Here is a 20,016-nt window from a genome sequence, read left to right on the forward strand (position 1 = left end):
ATGTAATGATGGTTATGTAAAACCAACTTTTCATATCCATGTAAAAATGTGGCAAGGCATCTAGCAATTTCATTTAAACCTGCAATTTGCCTTTTCAAGTTTTGAAAAAAGCATCTTGAGCTGTGTTTAGAAAAGACTGAAAATTTGAGAAATTCATACTCAAACCGTCTAGCCCTTGTTTCATGTGGCCCCCATCTGTTGTGGCATTTCTACTGATGCCAAAATGATAAATTCCTTTACTTCTGTTTTTTTCGTATCTCCTTTTACTACTTACTATTTTATACCATTTACTATTTTAGGGTTATTACTGGTAGTGAAAGTCAACCCAAGTATTTGTTGCCTCATCTCTCAAATGTCTCCTCAAATCCCTTTCTCCCATCCTCTGTCTTTAGCTCCAATCCCAATTAGAAAGAATGATAGAATTGATTGTTTTGGATTGAAACCACGCTTGCAAGTATGGTTTTGCCACCTTGTCCTCCCTGTTCTCGCCTTGTAATTCCCATCACCTTGCAATTTCTGTCCCATTGTCCCATTTTCCCCTTGATGTCACTACACCTCTGTCTTCACTTCAGTCAAGTCTAGTTTTCAGTTTCTAAATTTTAGTGAAGATACTAGCTAAAGAATTGGGCCAGATGTGTTCTGAGACCTACCTTTAGCTTTGATCATTCAGCTTTGTGAGCTTAGTACAGTAATGTTCCTGATACCTAACATGCACAGGCATGAAATATGCAGGAGACATGATCGTCTCAGTTATGGCTAGGACCAGACAAATGTACTCTTCAGCAAAATTTAATCAAAAAGTGAGAGCAGGAGAGGGGGAGGGACGGGCGATGAAATGAACAGTTCCCAGTGTGAAGAAACCTACTTCCACTGATTGCATGTGAATTCTTGATAATGGGGACTTAATCATAAAACTTTTCTTAGCTGATTTTGTTACTAGCTCCCTTTGCTGAAACACTGCCTCTGCCATTTTGAGTGAGCTGTTGTTAAATCCCTGCCATTTTTAACAGACATGCCTTTTACTTTGATTGTTTCCCTAGGCAGTATTTTTGTTCAGTGACTTGTCGGTACATTGAAGTATGTTACACTTCCATTTCTGAAAATGAGAGTTTAGATTTTGCTCAGTAAAATGTTTGCATTGATATAGTACAATTCTCAAAACATTTCATAGTCAACTAATACTTCTCTTCTCTTTGTTGCATTGCAAAAAGATGCCATCCAAACTGATCATAACAAGGTCCCATAAGCAATGTGATACTATATAATTGTCTTTTGAGTTCTGTTTGTGAGAAATAGTTGTTGGCAACATCTCAGAGAAAGGTACTTGCTATTAGAAAAATTTCATGGAATCCAATATCTGAGAGGATAGACTGTTTTCCAGTCAAACACTCTTGTAATATGAAACTGAAGTTTGTAAAACTGGATTGTGCTCAAGATTTTGAATAAGGGTTTGAAATCACAGCCTTCTGTACCGGGAGACAAGAATACTGCCACCTGGTGACAGCAGACGCCAAAGCAGATGACACAAAACAAATGAAATGAATAATTCTACTATCTAGATTTAAAGTAAAATGGCTTTCTTAATCAGTTTCTTTCTGAGATCTTATTTTGTTCGCATTATTCATGAAAAAGGCAATTCAGCCCATTTAGTTCATGTCATTTTGTGTATGGCAATCCACTCAGATCCATCCTTCCACTTGATCCTTTTAGCTCTGCAAGTATTGTTTTGCTCAAATGCTTGTTCAATTTCCTTTTGAGATCATTGATTGCTTTCACTTTCTTCATCCTCATAATAAATAGGATGCGTATTAAAAAGTCAATATTAAAACACCTAACTTATTGACTTTTTAAAATATATTTTTGAGTGATTCTCATTAAAACAAACTTTAACTCATGTTAGGAATTTTTTTGGCTGTTGATTGTCTTAATTTGTTTCGAAATTAATCTGTAAGCATGTTCAAACTAATTTATTGTCTTGGCTATATTAGAAACAAGACTGGTTACAACAATGTAAATTTCCTTGAGCCAAAGGCATTGAATATGTTATTGTTTTAGTTATATCACACGAGCAGTTTATTTAGAGCATAACTATATTTTTCATTAAAATAATTATTTGAAGACATGATGTTTTAAGAATGCACCTCTTTTTCTTGACATTTTTTAGGCCTTTTTGTCAAACTCAAAATTGTTGGAAGCTACAAATGAGATGTTAAAGAGCTGCATCTGGCTATAGAGTCACAAATTTCAGATCATTGCTGTTGTCCTTTATGATTACTTAATGGAAATAAGTCTTCTTTGACTTGAATAAACTTGTCATAATCTTATGCACTCCTTAAAAGTCTCCCCTTAATTTGGTCCAAAGGAAACAACCCAGCTTCTCCTAATTAACCTTGGAGATAAAATCCCAAGTCTCTGGAATAGCCTGGTTAATATACTGTATACCTTCTCTAGGACCTTTTACATCTGTCTTACTTTTATCATTAGCAATCATTAATTTATCACTATCACTATCAATGCCGGAGGAAGCATCACAGAAGCGCTTCACAGGAGGCTCCCAAGCACTGAGGATGTCACCTAGACAGGGGACGAAACGTCTGCAACACAAATTCCCAGTTCGGCGAACAGAACCACAGCAACGAGCACCCGAGCTACAAATCTTCTCCCAAACTTGGATTATCATTAGCAAAAAGCTATCTCAAGCTGTCCACACACCTTGTAAAGATCAATGCATGTGAACCTCCTGTTTTCTCTATCCCTGCACACCTCTTACAAATGTGCTATTAAATCTATAGTACCTCTTCCCTGGATCAATAACTTCACTTCAAAGCTCCTTAACTTTTCCCTCCATATTTGTAAAACCTATTAAAGATCTTACTCAATTGTATTTTTGGCATGTTTTTATTTCCGTTTTACCTCTAATTCCTTAACTGCAAGTAGCTGATTTATTGAATGCATATATTATGGCATTACTGTATTGATCAGATTTTAAAAAGAGATTACTTATATAAATTTTAACTGCCTTTGCTTCTATTCTCAGCAATGTGGAATCAGTGCTAATGATGTAAAGAAGTTGGAAGAAGCTGGTTTCCACACAGTTGAGGCAGTGGCCTATGCCCCAAAGAAGGAACTGCTAAATATCAAGGGCATCAGTGAAGCTAAAGCAGAGAAAATACTGGTAAGAATAGAACTACATATTCTCACTTCCAGTTTTTTTTTGAACAGTGACACCTGAAGGATTTTCTGCCAAGGATCCTCTTTAAACAGCTACAAAGTATTGAAAATTCAGCATTTCATATGCTAACTATTTCTGTAAACTTTACAGTTCACACATTTAGCACTGAAGCCAACTTATCTTGGGCATAGTTTTAACATCAATAGTAAATTCATACAATTAGAACAAGTACTTAATTATAAATGTTTGTCATCCCTAGTTCTTTCCCATTCCTTTGGCACTCTCTTCCCTTTTTTAAAACAATTAAAACTTACATTTGGAGGTAGAAAACTAGTAGCAAACAATTACTACAAAATATAAGCCATGAAAGTGTAAATATGGTACAAATCGCCTTTATGTTGAGTTGTTATTGTTTTTAAATGTAATGTATCAATGTTTGGTCTTACCTTGAAAATGATACATTTTAACATAATATGGCCAAGAGTTAGTCCATCTTCATTGTCTTAAGAGACAATTCTTTGCAACTGGGTATGTTCTCTGCAATCTACTGCTTTGGTTAAACCAACAGTAAGGAAAATAGGAATTGAAATACCACAGCATTTTAACTTCCTCTTCACTTTCTGCCCTTCTTATCATCAACTATGTTTAATTTGAATTTACATAGCTTGCATGTTCAGAAGAACTGGTGTTAGACATATGTGGATAAGCTGGAGTCTGTGTGCCTTGAGTTACAGCATTCATTTCTCACTCTGCTAGATTATCATTGAATTTTTCACAATTCTCCAAATTTCAAAATCAAGGTGAATAAAGGACAAAACCCAAAGTTCAGGTGTTTAATATATCCTTGAGTGGGATGGAAAGAGGGGTATAGAAGATAATTTATTTTCTGTGGAAATGGCACTTTCCCTGGGAAACAAAGTCATCAGCTCATAATCAGCCATTCCTACTGATTCACCTTTGTTGAAACATATGGTAACCTGAATTCAATTGCATTCTGTTCTGTAAACTGAGTTCCTCAAATAGATGTTACAGCCAGAAATGTAATTTGTTCAAACTAAATCAGTTTATTAGTTATTGGGTACAAAAATTAACATTTAGTGACCTCAAAAGTATATTGTAGTTTTTCTTGATGGAGCATAACAACACACATTCACATGCTTCTAGAAGCAGCTTTTGATACAGCACTTTCTTGAAATATCTTCAAGGCAGAGATTGATAAATTCTTAATCACGCAAGGAATTAAGGGACATGGGGAGAGAGCAGGTAAGTGGCATTGAAATGTCCATCAGCCATGATTGAATGGACTCGATGAGCTGAACGGCCTTACTTCCATTCCTATTTCTTATGGTCTTACTCTTTTGGGATATCTGAATCGAGATGGCAGCAGTTACACAATCATGACTGCATATTCAAGTGTACGCTTAACACTTATTGCTCAAATAGCAACTTGTTCAGTCTGTTGGACCAGTGGTAGCTATTGTACTTTTACAATGCATAGTAAACCTGACTGCTCAATTCCGTTTAATCTCACGCCTTGATACTTAAGAGCTTTCCACTCCATTATCAGTGAACTTAATATTGTCAAAGCAATAAAGATGAGGAACTCTTCCATAATGTCTTGAAACATATGAAAATGGAGAAATCCCCAGGACCTGATCAAATCCTAGAACTTTGTGGAAAGCTAGGGAAATGTTTGCTAGGCTCCTTGCTGGGATATTTGTATCATCGATAGTCACAGGTGAGGTGTCAGAATACAAGAGGTTGGCTAATGTGGTGTCACTATTTTAGAAGGGTGGTAATCAAAAGCCAGGTAACTGTGAGACTGACATCGGTGGTGGGTAAGTTGTTGGAGGGAATCCTGACAGACAGGATTTACATGTATTTGGAAAGGCAAGGACTGATTAGGAATAGTCAGCATACTCATGAACTTGATTGAGTTTTTTAAAGAAGTCACAAAGGGGATTGATGAGGGCAGAGCGGTAAACGTGATCTATATGAACTTCAGTAAGGCGGTCGACAAGGGAGACTGGTTAGTAAGGTTAGATCTCGTGAAATACAAGGGAGAACTAGCCATTTGAGTACAGAACTAGAAGACAGGGTGGAGGGTTGCTTTACAGACTGGGAGGCCTGTGACTAGTGGTTTACCACAAGGATCAGTAGTGGATCCACTGCTTTTTGTCATTTATATAAATGATTTGGATGTGAACAAAGGAGATATAGTAAATTTTGCAGATGACACCAAAATTGGAGATGTAGTGGACAGCAAAAAAGGTTACCTCAAAATTACAGCAGGACCTTGATCAGATGGGGTAATGGGCAGATGGAGTTTAATTCGGGTCAGTGTGAGGTGCTGCATTTTGGAAAAGCAAATCAGAACTGGACTTGTACACTTCATGGTAAGATCTTAGGGACTGTTGCTAAACAGAGAGACCTTGGAGTGCAGGTTCATAGTTCCTGAAAGTAGAGTTACAAGTAGATAAGGTAATGAAGAAGGCATCTGGTATACTTTCCTTTATTGGTCAGAGCATTGAATACAGGAGTTGGGAGATCATGTTGCGACTGTACATGACATTGGTTAGGCTGTTTTTGGAATATTACATGCAGTTCTGGTCTCCTTCCTATTGAAAAGATGTTGTGAAACTTGAAAGGTTTCAGAAAAGATTTACAAGATGTTACAAGGGTTAGAAGATTTGAGCTATAGGAAGATGCTGAATAGGTTGAGGTTGTGTTCCCTGGAGCGCCAGAGGCTGAGCAGTGATTTTATAGAGGTTTATAAAATCATGAGGGGCATGGATAGGATAAATAGACAAGATCTTTTCCCTGTGGTGGGGGAGTCCAGAACTAGAGGCCATTAATTTAGGGTGAGAGGGGAAAGACGTAAAAGAGACCTAAGGGACAATTTTTTTCATGCAGAGGGTAGTACGTGTCTGGAATGAGCTGCCAGAGGAAGTGGTGGGGGCTGGTACAATTACAGCATTTAAAAGGCATCTGAATTGGTATATGAATAGGAAGGGTTTAGAAGGTTGTGGGCCAAGTGCTGGCAAATGGGACAAGATTAGGTTAGGATATATGGGCGTCATGAGCAAGTTGAACCGAAGGGTCTGTTTGCGTGCTGTATATCTCTATGACTAATTAACGCAAGAGAACACCTGGGAGGTGAATCATCCCAAGACATCACTGCAGGTGTTCCTCCGGGTTAGTGTGTTCTAATCAATCTGGTCAGAGATGTTAATGCACATCTCCGAAGCAAGTGGCCCTTGAACCTCAGCCTCATTGTAGAGAGTTACTATTGTGCCACAAGAGGTTTGAGCTCTTCAGGATATAGTGTTCTGGGTCCAATCATTTTCAGCTGCTTCATCAATGATCTTCCCTCCTTCATCGTCAGAAGTGAGGATGTCTATTATGATTGCACAATGTTCAGTCTCATTTGAAATTTCTTAGTTATTGAAGCAGACTGAGTCCATGTGTAGCCCGCGCATTGACACCCATTTACTACCGCCAAAAAGTGTGGTGCTGGAAAAGCACGGCCTGTCAGGCAGCATCTGAGGAGCAGGAGAGTCTGAATGGCTGTGTTTTTCCAGCACCACACTTTTCACTTTGATCTCCAGCATCTACTTTCACCCATTTACTACCTACAACATTCCCTCCCTTTACCAGCAGCAGCAGTGTATATCATTTATAAAATATACTCCAGGAACTCACGAAGGCTTTATCTACATACTTTCAAAGTCCTCGACCATCTCGATCTTGAAAAACAAGAGCAGCAGATGTGTGGCATGCTACCACCTACAAATTCCCTCCAGCGCCACACACCACACTGACTTAGAACTATAGAATCATACATTACAAAATAGCCTTTCAGCCCACTAAGCTTGTCCAGCCAAAGATTTACTACTACCTGCAATAGTTTCACTTTCTGTATTGTGATAGGTTTAGAGGTATGTCACTTCAACTGTTCACCCAAGTACTTTTTAAAGCCTGTGAGGTTACCCGCCTCAACTACCCTCCCAGGCAATACATTCTAGACCCCCAATGTGCTCTGACTGAAAACTGTTTCCTCAAGCCCCCTCGAAATCTCCGCCCTCCCAACTTAAAAGTATCCCCTGTTGTTCTTGCCCCTTCAACTATGGAAAACGGCTGCTTTCAATTAATTCTGCCTGTGCCTCTGATAATCTTATGCACCTCTATGAGGTTGTTACCCGCCCCACCCCCTCGCCTGATCTTTAATACTGTAAAGTACACAACTTAAGCTACCCCACCTCTCTAAATTGCTAAGATGCGCCCTACCAAGCAGCATCCTGGTAAATCCCCTCTTTACCCCATCCAGTGCAATCACATCATTCCTATAGTGTGGTGACTAGAACTGCACAGTACTCCATCTGTGACCTAACCAAAGTTTGTACAACTCCAACATAACCTCCCTACTCTTATAATCTTTGCCTTGACTGATAAAAGCTTGCATCGCATATGCTGCCTTAATTACCTATTTAGCTATCCTGCTATGTTCAGGGATCTATGGACAAGCATCCCAAGATCCCCTTATTCCTCCTAGTGTCCTGCCATTCACTCATACTCCCTTGTCTCGGTAGTGCATGGTGCATCAACTATACATATATCGGGATTATCAGATTAAATTACCGACTCAGTAGCAGCAATGTGTAGTATCTAAACAATGCACCACAGAAATTATTTTATAGGAACTATATCATTAAGTTCAAGAGTGTTCAGAAGAGATTTACCAGGATGTTGCTGGAGATTATGTCTATGGAAAGTTTGAATTCTAAAGAGATGGTGGGACTTGTTTCATAGTAGGAGGTTGACCGGTGATCATATAGAGGTTTATAAAATCGTGAGGGGTATAGATAGAGTTAATAATGGTTGTCTTTTCCCTAGGATGAGGCATTTCAAGAATAAGGGGCCTATTTTTAAGGTGAGAGGACAAAGGGCAAATGTTTTACGCAGAATGTAATGAACTTCCTGAGGAAGTGGTGTATGAGGCCATAGTTACACCATTTAAAATACACTTAGCAAAATACATGAATAGGAAAGGTTTGGAAGGATATGGGCCAGGAGCAGGCAACTGGGACTAGTTTAGTTTGGGACTATGTTCAGTATGGACTGATTGGACCAAAGGGTCTGTTTCTATGTTGTATGACTATGGCTCCATAGGATCCTCTGACAGCACCCTCCAAACCCAAAGCCACTTCCATCCAGAAGAACAAAAGCACCAGAAACATGGCAACAAACTCAACCTCAGCATCTCCTCCAAGCCATTCATCACACTGACTTGGAAGTATATCACCATTCCTTTGCTGTTTCTGGGTCAAAATTCTGGAATTCCCTGTCTACCAACATTATAGATTAAACTACAGCACGTGGACTGCAGTGGTTCAAAAAGGCAGCTCACCAACACCTTCTCAAGAGCAACAAGGGCCTGGCAATAAATGCTGGCCAACCAGCGAAGCCCACATCCCATGAATAATGAGCAAAGAACAACATAAGCTTTAAGGGGCCTTAAGAGAGAATGATGTGAACTCAGTGAGGGCAAAGTGATGGATTGCTTTCCTCCACCTTGTGATTTCATGGATGTTTGCACAAAGCAATCTGTTGGTGGCAGTAAATTGCAGTTATTGATGGGCTGCAGAAATTGTGGGGATTATAATACATGGTTTCATAAACTGACTTTAATATTAAATGTTTAAATATGAATTCTCCCATGTGACCAAAATGGTGGATTCTGCATGTGGTTTTGTTGAATGTATCTGACAAGTCGAGGTTACTACGTAGTCTTGAAGAATAAATGCTTGAACAAGTGAAAACCGCTCATCCAGTAATGAAATAAACATCGTATTCAGTAATTCCATATGTGAATTGTGTGAGGCTTGCTAAATTTAACAATTTTTAAATGGATTTATTGGTCTGATTTGTATGTTTATAATATATGAAATAGTACAGGATTGCATGGGACTTTGTTTTGTAGAGGTGCTCATTCCAGATCAGTGTATGTTTCTCAAATGGTGAGCAGAGTGTTTATATATGTTCTTATTACTACAGCTTCATGCTTGCTGAATTACTTGCAATTCAAATTTAGTTACAATTTTGAGGGTTTGTTAAGTCTGCAGGCCTGCTCATGAGCATCATAAAGTTTTCAAATTTGTTCATGACTTGTGGTAAAATTAGATCTGGTCATACTAGTACCTAATTAATTTTTATTCAGAATCTCTCTCTTTCCAACATTTCCAAAAAATGTTGATGCCATCTACTATATGCTTTAATAAATTTTCTGATGTCTTGGTGAAACAGTTATATTTTTGGGACTAGATATTAAATGAGGCTTTGCTTATATCCTGTGCAGTTCTTTTTAAAAAAAAATGCATTTGGGCAGTGCAGGTTGACTGGCTATTTTGGCATTCTTGTGAAGGGCTTTGCAATCAATGTGATTTTTATTGGGCACCAATGCTTATGCACTTTCAGCAGGAAACATTGCTCTGAAGTCGGAGGATAACGTTATTTTACATCTTCACCAATTTTTTATTTGCGTTGAAGAATTTTAAAATAGGTTGCTCATTTTATGCTATGAGAGACAGAGTTTGAATTCTGAATCAGGAGTGAAAAATAAGGGGAAGATAAGTAAATCATCTTATCTAGTCGAAGGATTACTCATGCATTCAATCTGTTACCAGCTGGGACAATAACCTTGAAAGTTTGAAATTAATGTTGTACAGATATATGGGATATTTATTGTGGCCTGGAACTGGTAATGGAATTTTAACAAAAAAAAATTTGAAAAGATATGAAGTGTTGTGTGAGCTTGCTTTGAATTTTTTCAGGTTACAGCTCTACAGCAATTTTAAAAAAAATTGCCAGCAGCACTAATTATAGGAATACGATTTCTATAATTACAGTATTGTATAATTCTACATAGAACTATAAAGTTATTGAAATTTTAACTTAAAATGGCCACAAAACCTAAAAACACAAAACCTAAGCTGAAGTTGAAGTGGAAGTTATCATTAAGCTGTGTGGGCTCTTGTGGCACACCAACTGAAATAAGGTTGCTGGGCAAAAACCACCCTACCCGTAACGGTAGTACTGTGCAACCATTTGTTAAAAGTCCAGCCAATTTTTTTTTTGAAGGCCTACTGGCAAGTCAGAGTCCTCATTTTGGATTAGATCAAAACAATGGAAAATATGAAATGGCTGACAATCATAAGTTTCCACATGATTCTGAGATTTTTAGGTTGGTCTGCTGAGGAAGAGGAGAAGCTAGGGCTAACATTACTTTCAAAGATCATACTATTTCTATAAACATAATGATCCAAAGACCATAAGACGTTGAGCAGAATCCGGCCATTTGGCTCATCGAGTCTGCTCCACCATTCAGTCATAGCGCCCATTCTCCTGCCTTCTCCCCATCCCATTTGAACCTCTTATTAAGAATCTATATATCTCTGTCTTAAATATACTCAATGACTTGGCCTCCACAGCCCTCTGTGGCAATGAGTTTCACAGATTGACCACTGTCTTTGGTGGTTAAATTCCACCTTGTCTCCATTTTAAAGGGTCATCCCTACCGTCTGAGGTTGTGCCCTCGGGTGCTAGTCTGCCCTACTTGTGGAAAAATCATCTCAATATTCACAGTATGTAGGCCTCTTTGTATTCTGTAAGCTTTGATGAGAGCCCCATCATGCTTCTAAAATTAATCGAGTATAGATCAGTGTCCTCTCATTCCTCATGTGACAAGCCCGTCATCCCCAGGATCGTACTTGTAAACCTCCTGGACCCCTGTAACACTAGCACATCCTTCATTAGATATGGGGCGTAAAACTGTCCTCAGTATGTAATCTGACCAAAGCCTTGTAGCCTTCGTAGTACATTTCTGCTCTTGTATTCTATTCCTTTTGAAATGAATGCTAATGTTGCATTTGCCTTCCTAACTGTCAACTCAACCTGCATGTTAACCTGAAGGGGTTCCTGAACTAGGACTCCCAAGTCCCTTTGTGTCATTAGAAAATAGTCTACACCTCTAATCTTCCTATCAAAGTGCATATCCTCACACCTTCCCACGTTGTATTACATCTGCCACTTTCTTTGTCAACTTTCCTAGCCTGTCCAAGTTCTTATGCAGTCTCTCTGCTTCCTCAACATTACCTGTGTCTCCAACTTTTTTTGTGTCATTTGCAAACATAGCAATAATGGTCTAAGTTCCTTCATCCAGATTATTAAAGTGATGTGAATGGTTATGGCCTCAACACTGACCCCTGTGGATCTCCTCAAGTCACTGGCTGCCACCCTGAAAAAGACCCCTTTACTCCCTCCTCTGCCTTTTACCAATTGGCCAATCCTCTTTCCATGCCAGTACTTTGCCCTAACGCCATGTGCTTTTATCTTATTTGACAGCCTCCTATGTGGTACTTTGTCGAATGCCCTCCGGAAATCCAAATAGATCAAGTTTACTGGGTCTCCTTTGTCTAACTTGCTCATCACATCAAAGAATTCTAATAGATTTGTCAGGCAGTTCCCCTGTTTTACCACGCAATCTCGTGTGATAATGGATTCTAAAATCTTATCAACAATCAAGGTTGCCTATAATTTCCTGTCTTCTGCCTCCCTCCCTTCTTAAACAAGTGTGTTCTTTTAGCCATTTTTCAATCCTCTGGGATCGTCAGTGATTCCTGAAAATTATCACCAATGTCTCTACAATTTCCTCAGCTTTTTCCTACTTCAGAACTCTGGGGTGCAGTCCATCTGGTCTGGGTGATTTTATCCACCTTCAGACTTTTCAGCTTCCCCAGCACCACCTCCTTAGTGATGGCCACTATACTCACCTCTGCCCACAACTCCCTTGAAATTCTGGTGTCTTCCATTGTCAAAACTGAGTTGAGTTCCTCCACTATTTCTTTGTCGCCATTACTACTTCTCCAGCTCCATTTTCCAGTAATCCAATGCCACTTTTGCCTCTCTCTTGCCTTTTAGATATCTGAAAAAAACTCTTGACCTCTTCTTTTATATTACTAGTGAGCTTACCCCATATTTCATTTCTCTTGCCTTTTTGCTGCTTTTTTAGTTTCCCCTGCTTGTTTTGCAAAGCTTCCCAATAATCTTTACCACATTGTATGATTTTTCTTTTGTTTTTATGCTGTTCCTGACTTCCCTTGTCAACCATGGTTGCCTTATCCTCCCCTTAGTATGTTGTTTCATCTTTCAGCTGTCTTCACTGCTAGGTTCCCCTTCTGGTCAACTCTGGCCAGATCCTCCCTCATGTCTTTGGAATTAGCTTATACTCCATTTAATACCTGATTCCAGCCTTTCCTCCTCAAACCACATTATGTTCAGTGTCCCCTCGGGGTTCCTTCACCTTCAGCTCCCTAATCAAGTCTGCTTCGTCAGACATCACCAAATCCAGAATCTCCTGTTCCCTAGTATGCTCGATCACAAGCTGCTCCAAAACAAAACCATCTTGTAGGTATTCATTGCATTCCTTTTCTTGAAATCTGCTATCAACCTGGTTTTCCTCATCACTTGCATACTGAAGTCCCCAATTATTATTATGATAGTGGCATTCTTACATCTCCTGATTTATTTTCTTCCCCACATCCTGACTACTGCTGGGAGCCCTGCACACAATTCCCATCAGCATGTTTTTTTTTAATCTTTGTGGTTCCTCAACTTTACCCACACAGATTCCAAGCCTTCCAACTTTAACACTTCCTTGTTATTGATTTATTTATTCATTATTCAGGCATTTATTCAGGTATCACTGGCTAGGCTAGCATCTTTCCCAGTATGAAATTCTTCTGTGTGGTTAAGAGCAAGGGCTGTAGGGAGGATGAGCAAACTGACCATAACATTGTGGTCCATCAAGGATGGAGGTTTATAAAAGGATAAATGCAGTTGTAATTGGGAATAGTACAGTCAGGGGAATAGACACTTCTCCCTGCAGACACTTCTCCCTGCAGCCAGGATAGAGTATATTGTGTTGCCCAGGTAACAGGATCTCTTATCGTGTCATCCTGTATAGAAACTTGGATGGAAGGGGAGGGAACCAGATGGGTTTTATTGCTAGCCTAGCCAGTTAAAAGTCTGTGATATCGCTCTTGGTCTGGAGTCACAAGTTGGCAAGGATGACTGTTTCCTTCCCTTCCCTAAAGGACATGAGTGAACCAGATGGGTTTTTCCAGCAATCACAATGGATTCGTCATTTTTTAAAAATTGAATTCAAATTCCACCATCTTCCATGGTGGGATTTAAACCCAAATTTTGAGAATATTACCTGGATCTTTAACAGTTCAGCGATAATACCACCAGGCTGTCACTTCCCCTCCTCTCCCATTTGTTAACCCTGCCACCTTTACCCATCTGCCTTTCCTTTTTGATATCCTTGGATATTTAGATCCCAGCCCTGATCCCCTGGCAGCTACGTCTCTGTGATACCTGCAACGTTGTAGCTACCAATTTCAACCTACACCACGAGCTCATTAACTTGTTTCGTATACAGCACGAATTAAAGTGCAGCAAATGGTTCCCTCCCCTTCCATCCAAGTTTCTATACAGGATGACACGATAAGAGATCCTGTTACCTGGGCAACACAATATACTCTATCCTGGCTGCAGGGAGAAGTGTCTATTCCCCTGACTGTACTATTCCCAATTACAACTGCATTTATCCTTTTATAAACCTCCATCCTTGATGGACCACAATGTTATGGTCAGTTTGCTCATCCTCCCTACAGCCCTTGCTCTTAACCACACAGAAGAATTTCATACTGCTTGGGTAAGGTCAAGGGCTGAGACCCCCTTCTCATCCCTCTACCTGCCTCATTCAGAGTCGGACCCTCCTTTTCCTGACCTTCTTAATTTGGTTTTTAAAAATTTCGTGCTGATCTTTTAGTTTATAGCCTGTAAATATTTCCCCTATTTACTTTCAATCTGGAAATAACCTAACATGGTCAAGTTAGGGGTTGTCATCAACCAATGAACTTATGGTTTACCTTGTGCTTCATCCTGGGCTTCATTTAATCCTGTTTATTTTTTTAAAAAAAGACCTTAGAAAAAAGTAAGCAGAAAACATCACTTCTACACTAAATTCCCATGTTGCCACCAAATTAACTAAACTATATACCACTCGGGCAGTGTCTCATTCTGGATGTGAACCTCCTTCCTGACTATGCAAACTTAGTGCACTTTCAACAGGCCCTTTAAATGTGCAGTTGCCTCCTAAATCTATATTCATCTTTCCCTGTACTTCATGTTTGAATCCCTCCAACCAGAAGCAAATGGCTTTTCTTAAAAATCAGAGTCACAAATTACGTTATATGTGACCGTGAGAAAGGTGAACTTTCTTCCTTGAAAACACCAAATACTAGACATCACAGCAGGTCAGACATGGAAGGGACATCACACCACAAATTGGAGGAACAGTATCTCCACCCAGTCTTCTGTGGCTATCCCTATTTCAAACAAGTGTGCTTTGGAAAGCATAGGGGGTGATGGACTCTTGGGAGTGTAGCACCAACAGTCAAGTTTCTAGTATCAAGGCAGGCTCTGATGTAATGGGGGGGTACGTCCAGTTCCAAGCAGTCAATCGTGATAGGGGACTCTAGTCAAAGGTACAGACAGATGTTCTGCGGCTAGCAATGGAAAATCAAAATGATGTGTTGCTTCTCTGCTGCCAGGACGAAGGATGTTTCAGAGAGTGAAGAATGTTCTCAAAGGGGAGAGGGACCAGCAATAGGTCATTGTACACATTGGAACCAGTGGCATAGGAAGGGAAAAGAATGAGATTCAGAAAGGAGAATATAGAAAGGCATGAATTGAAAAAGGAAATCCTCGAGGTAGTAATATCTGGATTACTCCCAGTGCTTCAAGCTAGTAAGGGTCGGAATAGGAGGATAGAAAAAAATGAATGCTTGGATGAGGAGCTGGTGCATGGGAGATGAAATCATACTTTTGGATCATTGGGATCTCTTCTGGGTTCGAAGTGACCTGTACAAGAAGGATGGATTGCACCTGAATTGGAAGGGGGCTAATATGCTCGTAGCCAGATTTGCTAGAGCTGCTTGGGAGGATTTAAGCTCATAAGATGGGGGTGGGGGGGTAGGGGGTGCAGGGAGATAGTAAGAAAAGAAATCAATCTGAGACTAGTACAGTTGGGAAAAGGAGAGAGTCAATCAGGCAGGGACAAAGCAGAGAACAAGGTAGAACTGATAAATTAAATTGCATTTACTTAGAGTCATAGAGTCAGAGAGATGTACAACACAGAAACAGACCTTTTGGTCCAACTCATCCTTGCCAACCAAATATCCCAACCCAATTGAGTCCCACCTGCCAGCAACCAGTCCATGTCCCTCCAAACCCTTCCTATTCATAAACGGATCTAGATGCCTTTTAAATGTTGCAATTGTACTAGCCTCCACCACCACCTCTGGCAGCTCATTCCATGCACGTACCACCCTCTATGTGAAAAAGTTGCCACTTAGGTCTCTTTCCCCTCTCACCCTAAACCTGTGCCTCTAGTTCTGGACTCCCCCACCTCAGGGGAAAGACTTTGTCTATTTATCCTTTCTATGTCCCTCATGATTTTATAAACCTCTATAAGGTCACCCCTCAGCCTCCAAAGCTTCACCACCCTCTGTCTGCTACCTTTGAGCCAGAAGACAGAGGCTAGTGGTGGAGGGTTGTTTTTCAGACTGGAGACCTGTGACCAGTGGAGTGCCACAACTTTTCATCACTTATATAAATGATTTGGATGTGAGCAGTGGTTAGTAAGTTTGCAGATGACACCAAAACTGGAGGTGTACTGGACAGCAAAGAAGGTTACCTCCGATTACAACGGGATCTTGATCAGATGGACCATTAGGCTGAGGAGTGGCAGATGGAGTTTAATTTACATAAATGCGAGGTGCTGCATTTTGGGAAAGCAAATCTTAGCAGGACTTATACACTTAATAGTAAGGTGCTTGGAGTTCAGGTTCATAGTTCCTTGAAAGTGGAGTCGCGGGTAGATAGATTAGTAAAGAAGGCATTTGGTATGCTTTACTTTATTGGTCAGAGTATTGAGTATAGGACTTGGGAAGACATGTCACAGCTGTACAGGACATTGGTTAGGCCACAGTTGGAATATTGCATGCAGTTCTGGTCTCCTCCTTATTGGAAGGATGTTGTGAAACTTGAAAGGGTTCAAGGAGATTTGCAAGGATGTTGCCAGGGTTAGAGGATTTGAGCTATCGGGAGAGGCTGAATAGAACATGGAACATAATAGGCTGGGGCTGTTTTCCCTGGAGCACTGGAGACTGAGGGGTGACCTTAGAGAGGTTGATAAAATCATGAGGATCATGGATAGGATAAAAAGACAAGGTCTTTTCCCTGGGGTGGGTGAGCCCAGAACTGGAGGGCATAGGTTTAGGGTGAGAGAGGAAATATAAAAGGATCCTAAGGGTGGTGTGTGTATAGAATGAACTGCCAGAGGAAGTGGTGGAGGCTTGTACAATTACAGCATTTAAAAGGCATCTGGATGGGTATATGAATAGGAAGGGTTTAGAGGGATATGGGCCAAGTGTTAGCAAATGGGACTAGATTAGGGTGGGATAACTGGAGGGCATGGACAAGTTGGACGGAAGGGCCTGTTTCTGTGCTGTACATCTCTATGACAAGAAACAAATTTTAAAGTTTTGAGTCATTGGAACTTTTTGAAGCAGAGTCATAACTAGATTCTCTTTATGTATAATTTCAGTGGGAGGATGCAAAAAAAAAGAGAAATGCTGAAATTAAGGTTCTACTAATACTTGGGTTGAAAAAGGAAAGTTTCAATGTAAATTGTGCCATGCTGAGAGTGTTTGATATTTTAAAAAATTTGGTTTGTTAAAGTACTGGTTTGAAAAATCCTTTCAAGTAACTGTTTTGCCTTGTTTGAATTAGGATCGCAATTCAGTGTGTTTTGTGGGCTGTGTAGTAGGGCAGATTTTGTTTTTAGATTGCAATTGTACAATATTATGTCCTTTTCAAAATTATTAAACTTGTAACCTTAAACAAATTGATTGAATCCCTTGAGCCCCTGATTTGTTTGAAATTCTGCAATGCCTGTTTTTAAAAAAAAATGTTGGGTCAGTGCTCATGCTTTAACCGGATGAGAGTATTGCATTAAAATATCTTTGCTGTGTTTTTAATGCAGTGTGTTCACAAAAAGAAGAAGGCATTTTTAGTTTGATGTCTTGTTAAGATTTAGAGAATATTAGAACTTGAGGCTGAGCTGTTTCAGTTCTGTTAACTTCATTGGCCCCTTTCATATTGCAAATTCAAAGAATGTTGATCTCTACCAAAGTTGCCACTGTAATTCCTACTGTTTTATTTGGGAAGTTTCATTTGGAGAGCATAGTTTAAAATATTCTGCATTTGCTTGCCACGAATATTTGAGATTTAAATCTGAACAGAAACTGCTTCTTCAATTGCTAAAGCACGGGAACCATTTTGTTGTTTTCTTGCTATTCCAGACTTTTGAAATACTTTTCCTGACAGCTTTCTCAATAGCCAAGTATTAATTTGTTAAAGGAAAGTAATTTTTGAATAAACCGATTGGAATACCCAAGGGTTTGATTTTAGGACCGTTGATTGTTGTTTATAACTGACTGCGTTGTTTAGGCAGTACAATTTAGAAGTTTATGGATTGTATAAAACTTGAAAATGTCATAAATAGTGAACAGAATAAAAGAATTCAAGATGACTGAGAATGTTGAAATAGGCAGACACAATTTAGTGTAGTTAAATGTGTGATAACCACCTTGGTAAGGAAGGAATGAGAGAGGAAATGCAAAAATACTTTCAGCAGCTAACATCGTCTCGAGAGTTTCTTGGTTCACAGGTGAAGGGTGCCTTTGGACCACTGCCCACCCTTCCACAACCTGATCTAATAGATTCAGTCAGCTTCCCAGTCATGAGTATGAAAAGTGAAGAAGGTAACAACAGTGAAGAGGAGATGTGTACGCTTTTTGTCAGTGGCCTTCCTATAGACATTAAACCACACGAGCTTTACCTTGTCTTTCGATCATTTAAGGGATATGAAGGTTCACTGATCAAGCTAACAACAAAACAGCCTGTTGGCTTTATTACATTTAACAGCAGAGCGGAGCAGAAGCAGCAAAGAATGCTGCGTTCACCTAGCCTGCAGTTGTAGCTGCTGCGCTGCACATTCAGTTGCGCTGGTATCCTTCATCTGAAACATCTCTGGAAGGAAGAAAGTCTTGTCAGTTTTGTTAAGTATTTAACTGCCTTTATCCAAGGGTTCAGATTTCTCTGTGGAGTGATGCGCAAGGGCGGATTGTATTTTTGGACTTTACTAAAGGAGATTTTGGAGAACTGACTCATTTCTACTCGACTTGGAGGGGATGGAATGGTCACTAAGGATGTGGATTTAAGAACTTTACTAGTGAATTTTTTTTCCACGTGGGAGGATTCTTCAAATTCTATTTGCTGTAAAAGACCATTAATTTTTGTTATTACAATCACTGCATGATTAATAACTTACTTAAATACTGGCTGTCAGAGTCTTATGAAAGCTGATAATGCCATTGGTTATCATGAAATAATAAAAGGACAGAATGAGAATGGGCATAGGGTATGAGCAGGTAGGCAAAGAGTTGAATTTTGAGTTTTGTTAAACAAGAGGTTCAGCTGAGCATGACTCAGATCAGATAAGAACTTGTACTTAATAATGGGGTGCTGGAGGCAAGGGTAATGGGTTAACAAGGTGGAAAAGCATTCACGGTATAGAGCCATTTAACAATATTGGAAGCATTCAGTATGTATGGTCAGTTAACAAGGTGAAAAGTATTATGTGAAGCTAGTTAACAAGGTTAAGAACATCCATTGTGTAGCATCAGATGGCTTAATCTTTACTATTGGCATTCACTGTTTGTAACAGTCACCCAATTAATATGTATGTTGCTCTGTCTGGATGTGTAAGTGACTATATAATCATTAAGAACCTGCTGTTCCAAAGAAGATTGCGAACTCATGTCTCTATGCACATGGGCAATCATTTTCTCTCCCTCAAGGGCCTGGAATAAAGATGAAGGAGGTAAAACCATACGGTCTCTCTGAGCGTTTTGCTTCAACTGAGGCGGGAACGGGACAACACACACAGTTGCCAGAGGCTGAAATCAAACTGGCTCCTTGGCACTGTGAGACAACAGTGCTAACCACTGAGCCACTGCCGCCCAAAAAGCATAGAGCAACATCCCTTCCTTTTAATAGACATAGTAGGAAATTTGCCCATTCATTTTAGGAGAAACACAGCTTAGGAAGAACACAAAAGGATGACTTGCAAGATTGTTTTGACTGAAAGTGAGCCAGGCACTCCTTACGGTTCTTTTGACCCCATCATAACCACCAGTTTTCAAGGAATTAGAGTAGATTAGATTAGATTACTTAGTGTGGAAACAGGCCCTTCGGCCCAACAAGTCCACACCGACCCGCCGAAGCGCAACCCACCCAGACCCATTCCCCTACATTTACCCCTTCACCTAACACTACGGGCAATTTAGCATGGCCAATTCACCTAACCCGTACATTTTTGGACTGTGAAAGGAAACCGGAGCACCCGGAGGAAACCCACGCAGACACTGAGAATGTGCAAACTCCACACAGTCAGTCGCCTGAGGCGGGCATTGAATCCAGGTCTCTGGCATGGTTTTTTTTTAAATAATCCTGAGAAACTAAGCAGGTCCATAGTTTTTCTCCTTTGTTGGAATTGGATGACTATTCATGTAGAAATAACTGGAATATATAACTGGTTTTTAAACTTGGATGAACTGTATAACATAAAAGTAGGTAATTCAGCTCATTGTGCT

The 20,016-nt window shown here is 39.8% G+C and overlaps 1 protein-coding gene across 2 annotated transcripts in view; it reads left to right on the forward strand.

Moving 5' to 3' along the window:
• Window positions 1-20,016, forward strand: part of rad51 (RAD51 recombinase) — a 75,913-nt gene that overhangs the window by 17,817 nt on the left and 38,080 nt on the right. For both annotated transcript variants that reach the window (XM_072569322.1, XM_072569321.1), the window contains exon 3: window positions 3,038-3,175. In XM_072569322.1, coding sequence (XP_072425423.1) covers window positions 3,038-3,175 — 138 coding nt within the window. The remainder of the gene's footprint in view (window positions 1-3,037; window positions 3,176-20,016) is intronic.

The sequence above is a fragment of the Chiloscyllium punctatum genome, chromosome 4 (assembly GCF_047496795.1).
Source record: "Chiloscyllium punctatum isolate Juve2018m chromosome 4, sChiPun1.3, whole genome shotgun sequence".
Classification (NCBI taxonomy): Eukaryota; Metazoa; Chordata; class Chondrichthyes; order Orectolobiformes; family Hemiscylliidae; genus Chiloscyllium; species Chiloscyllium punctatum.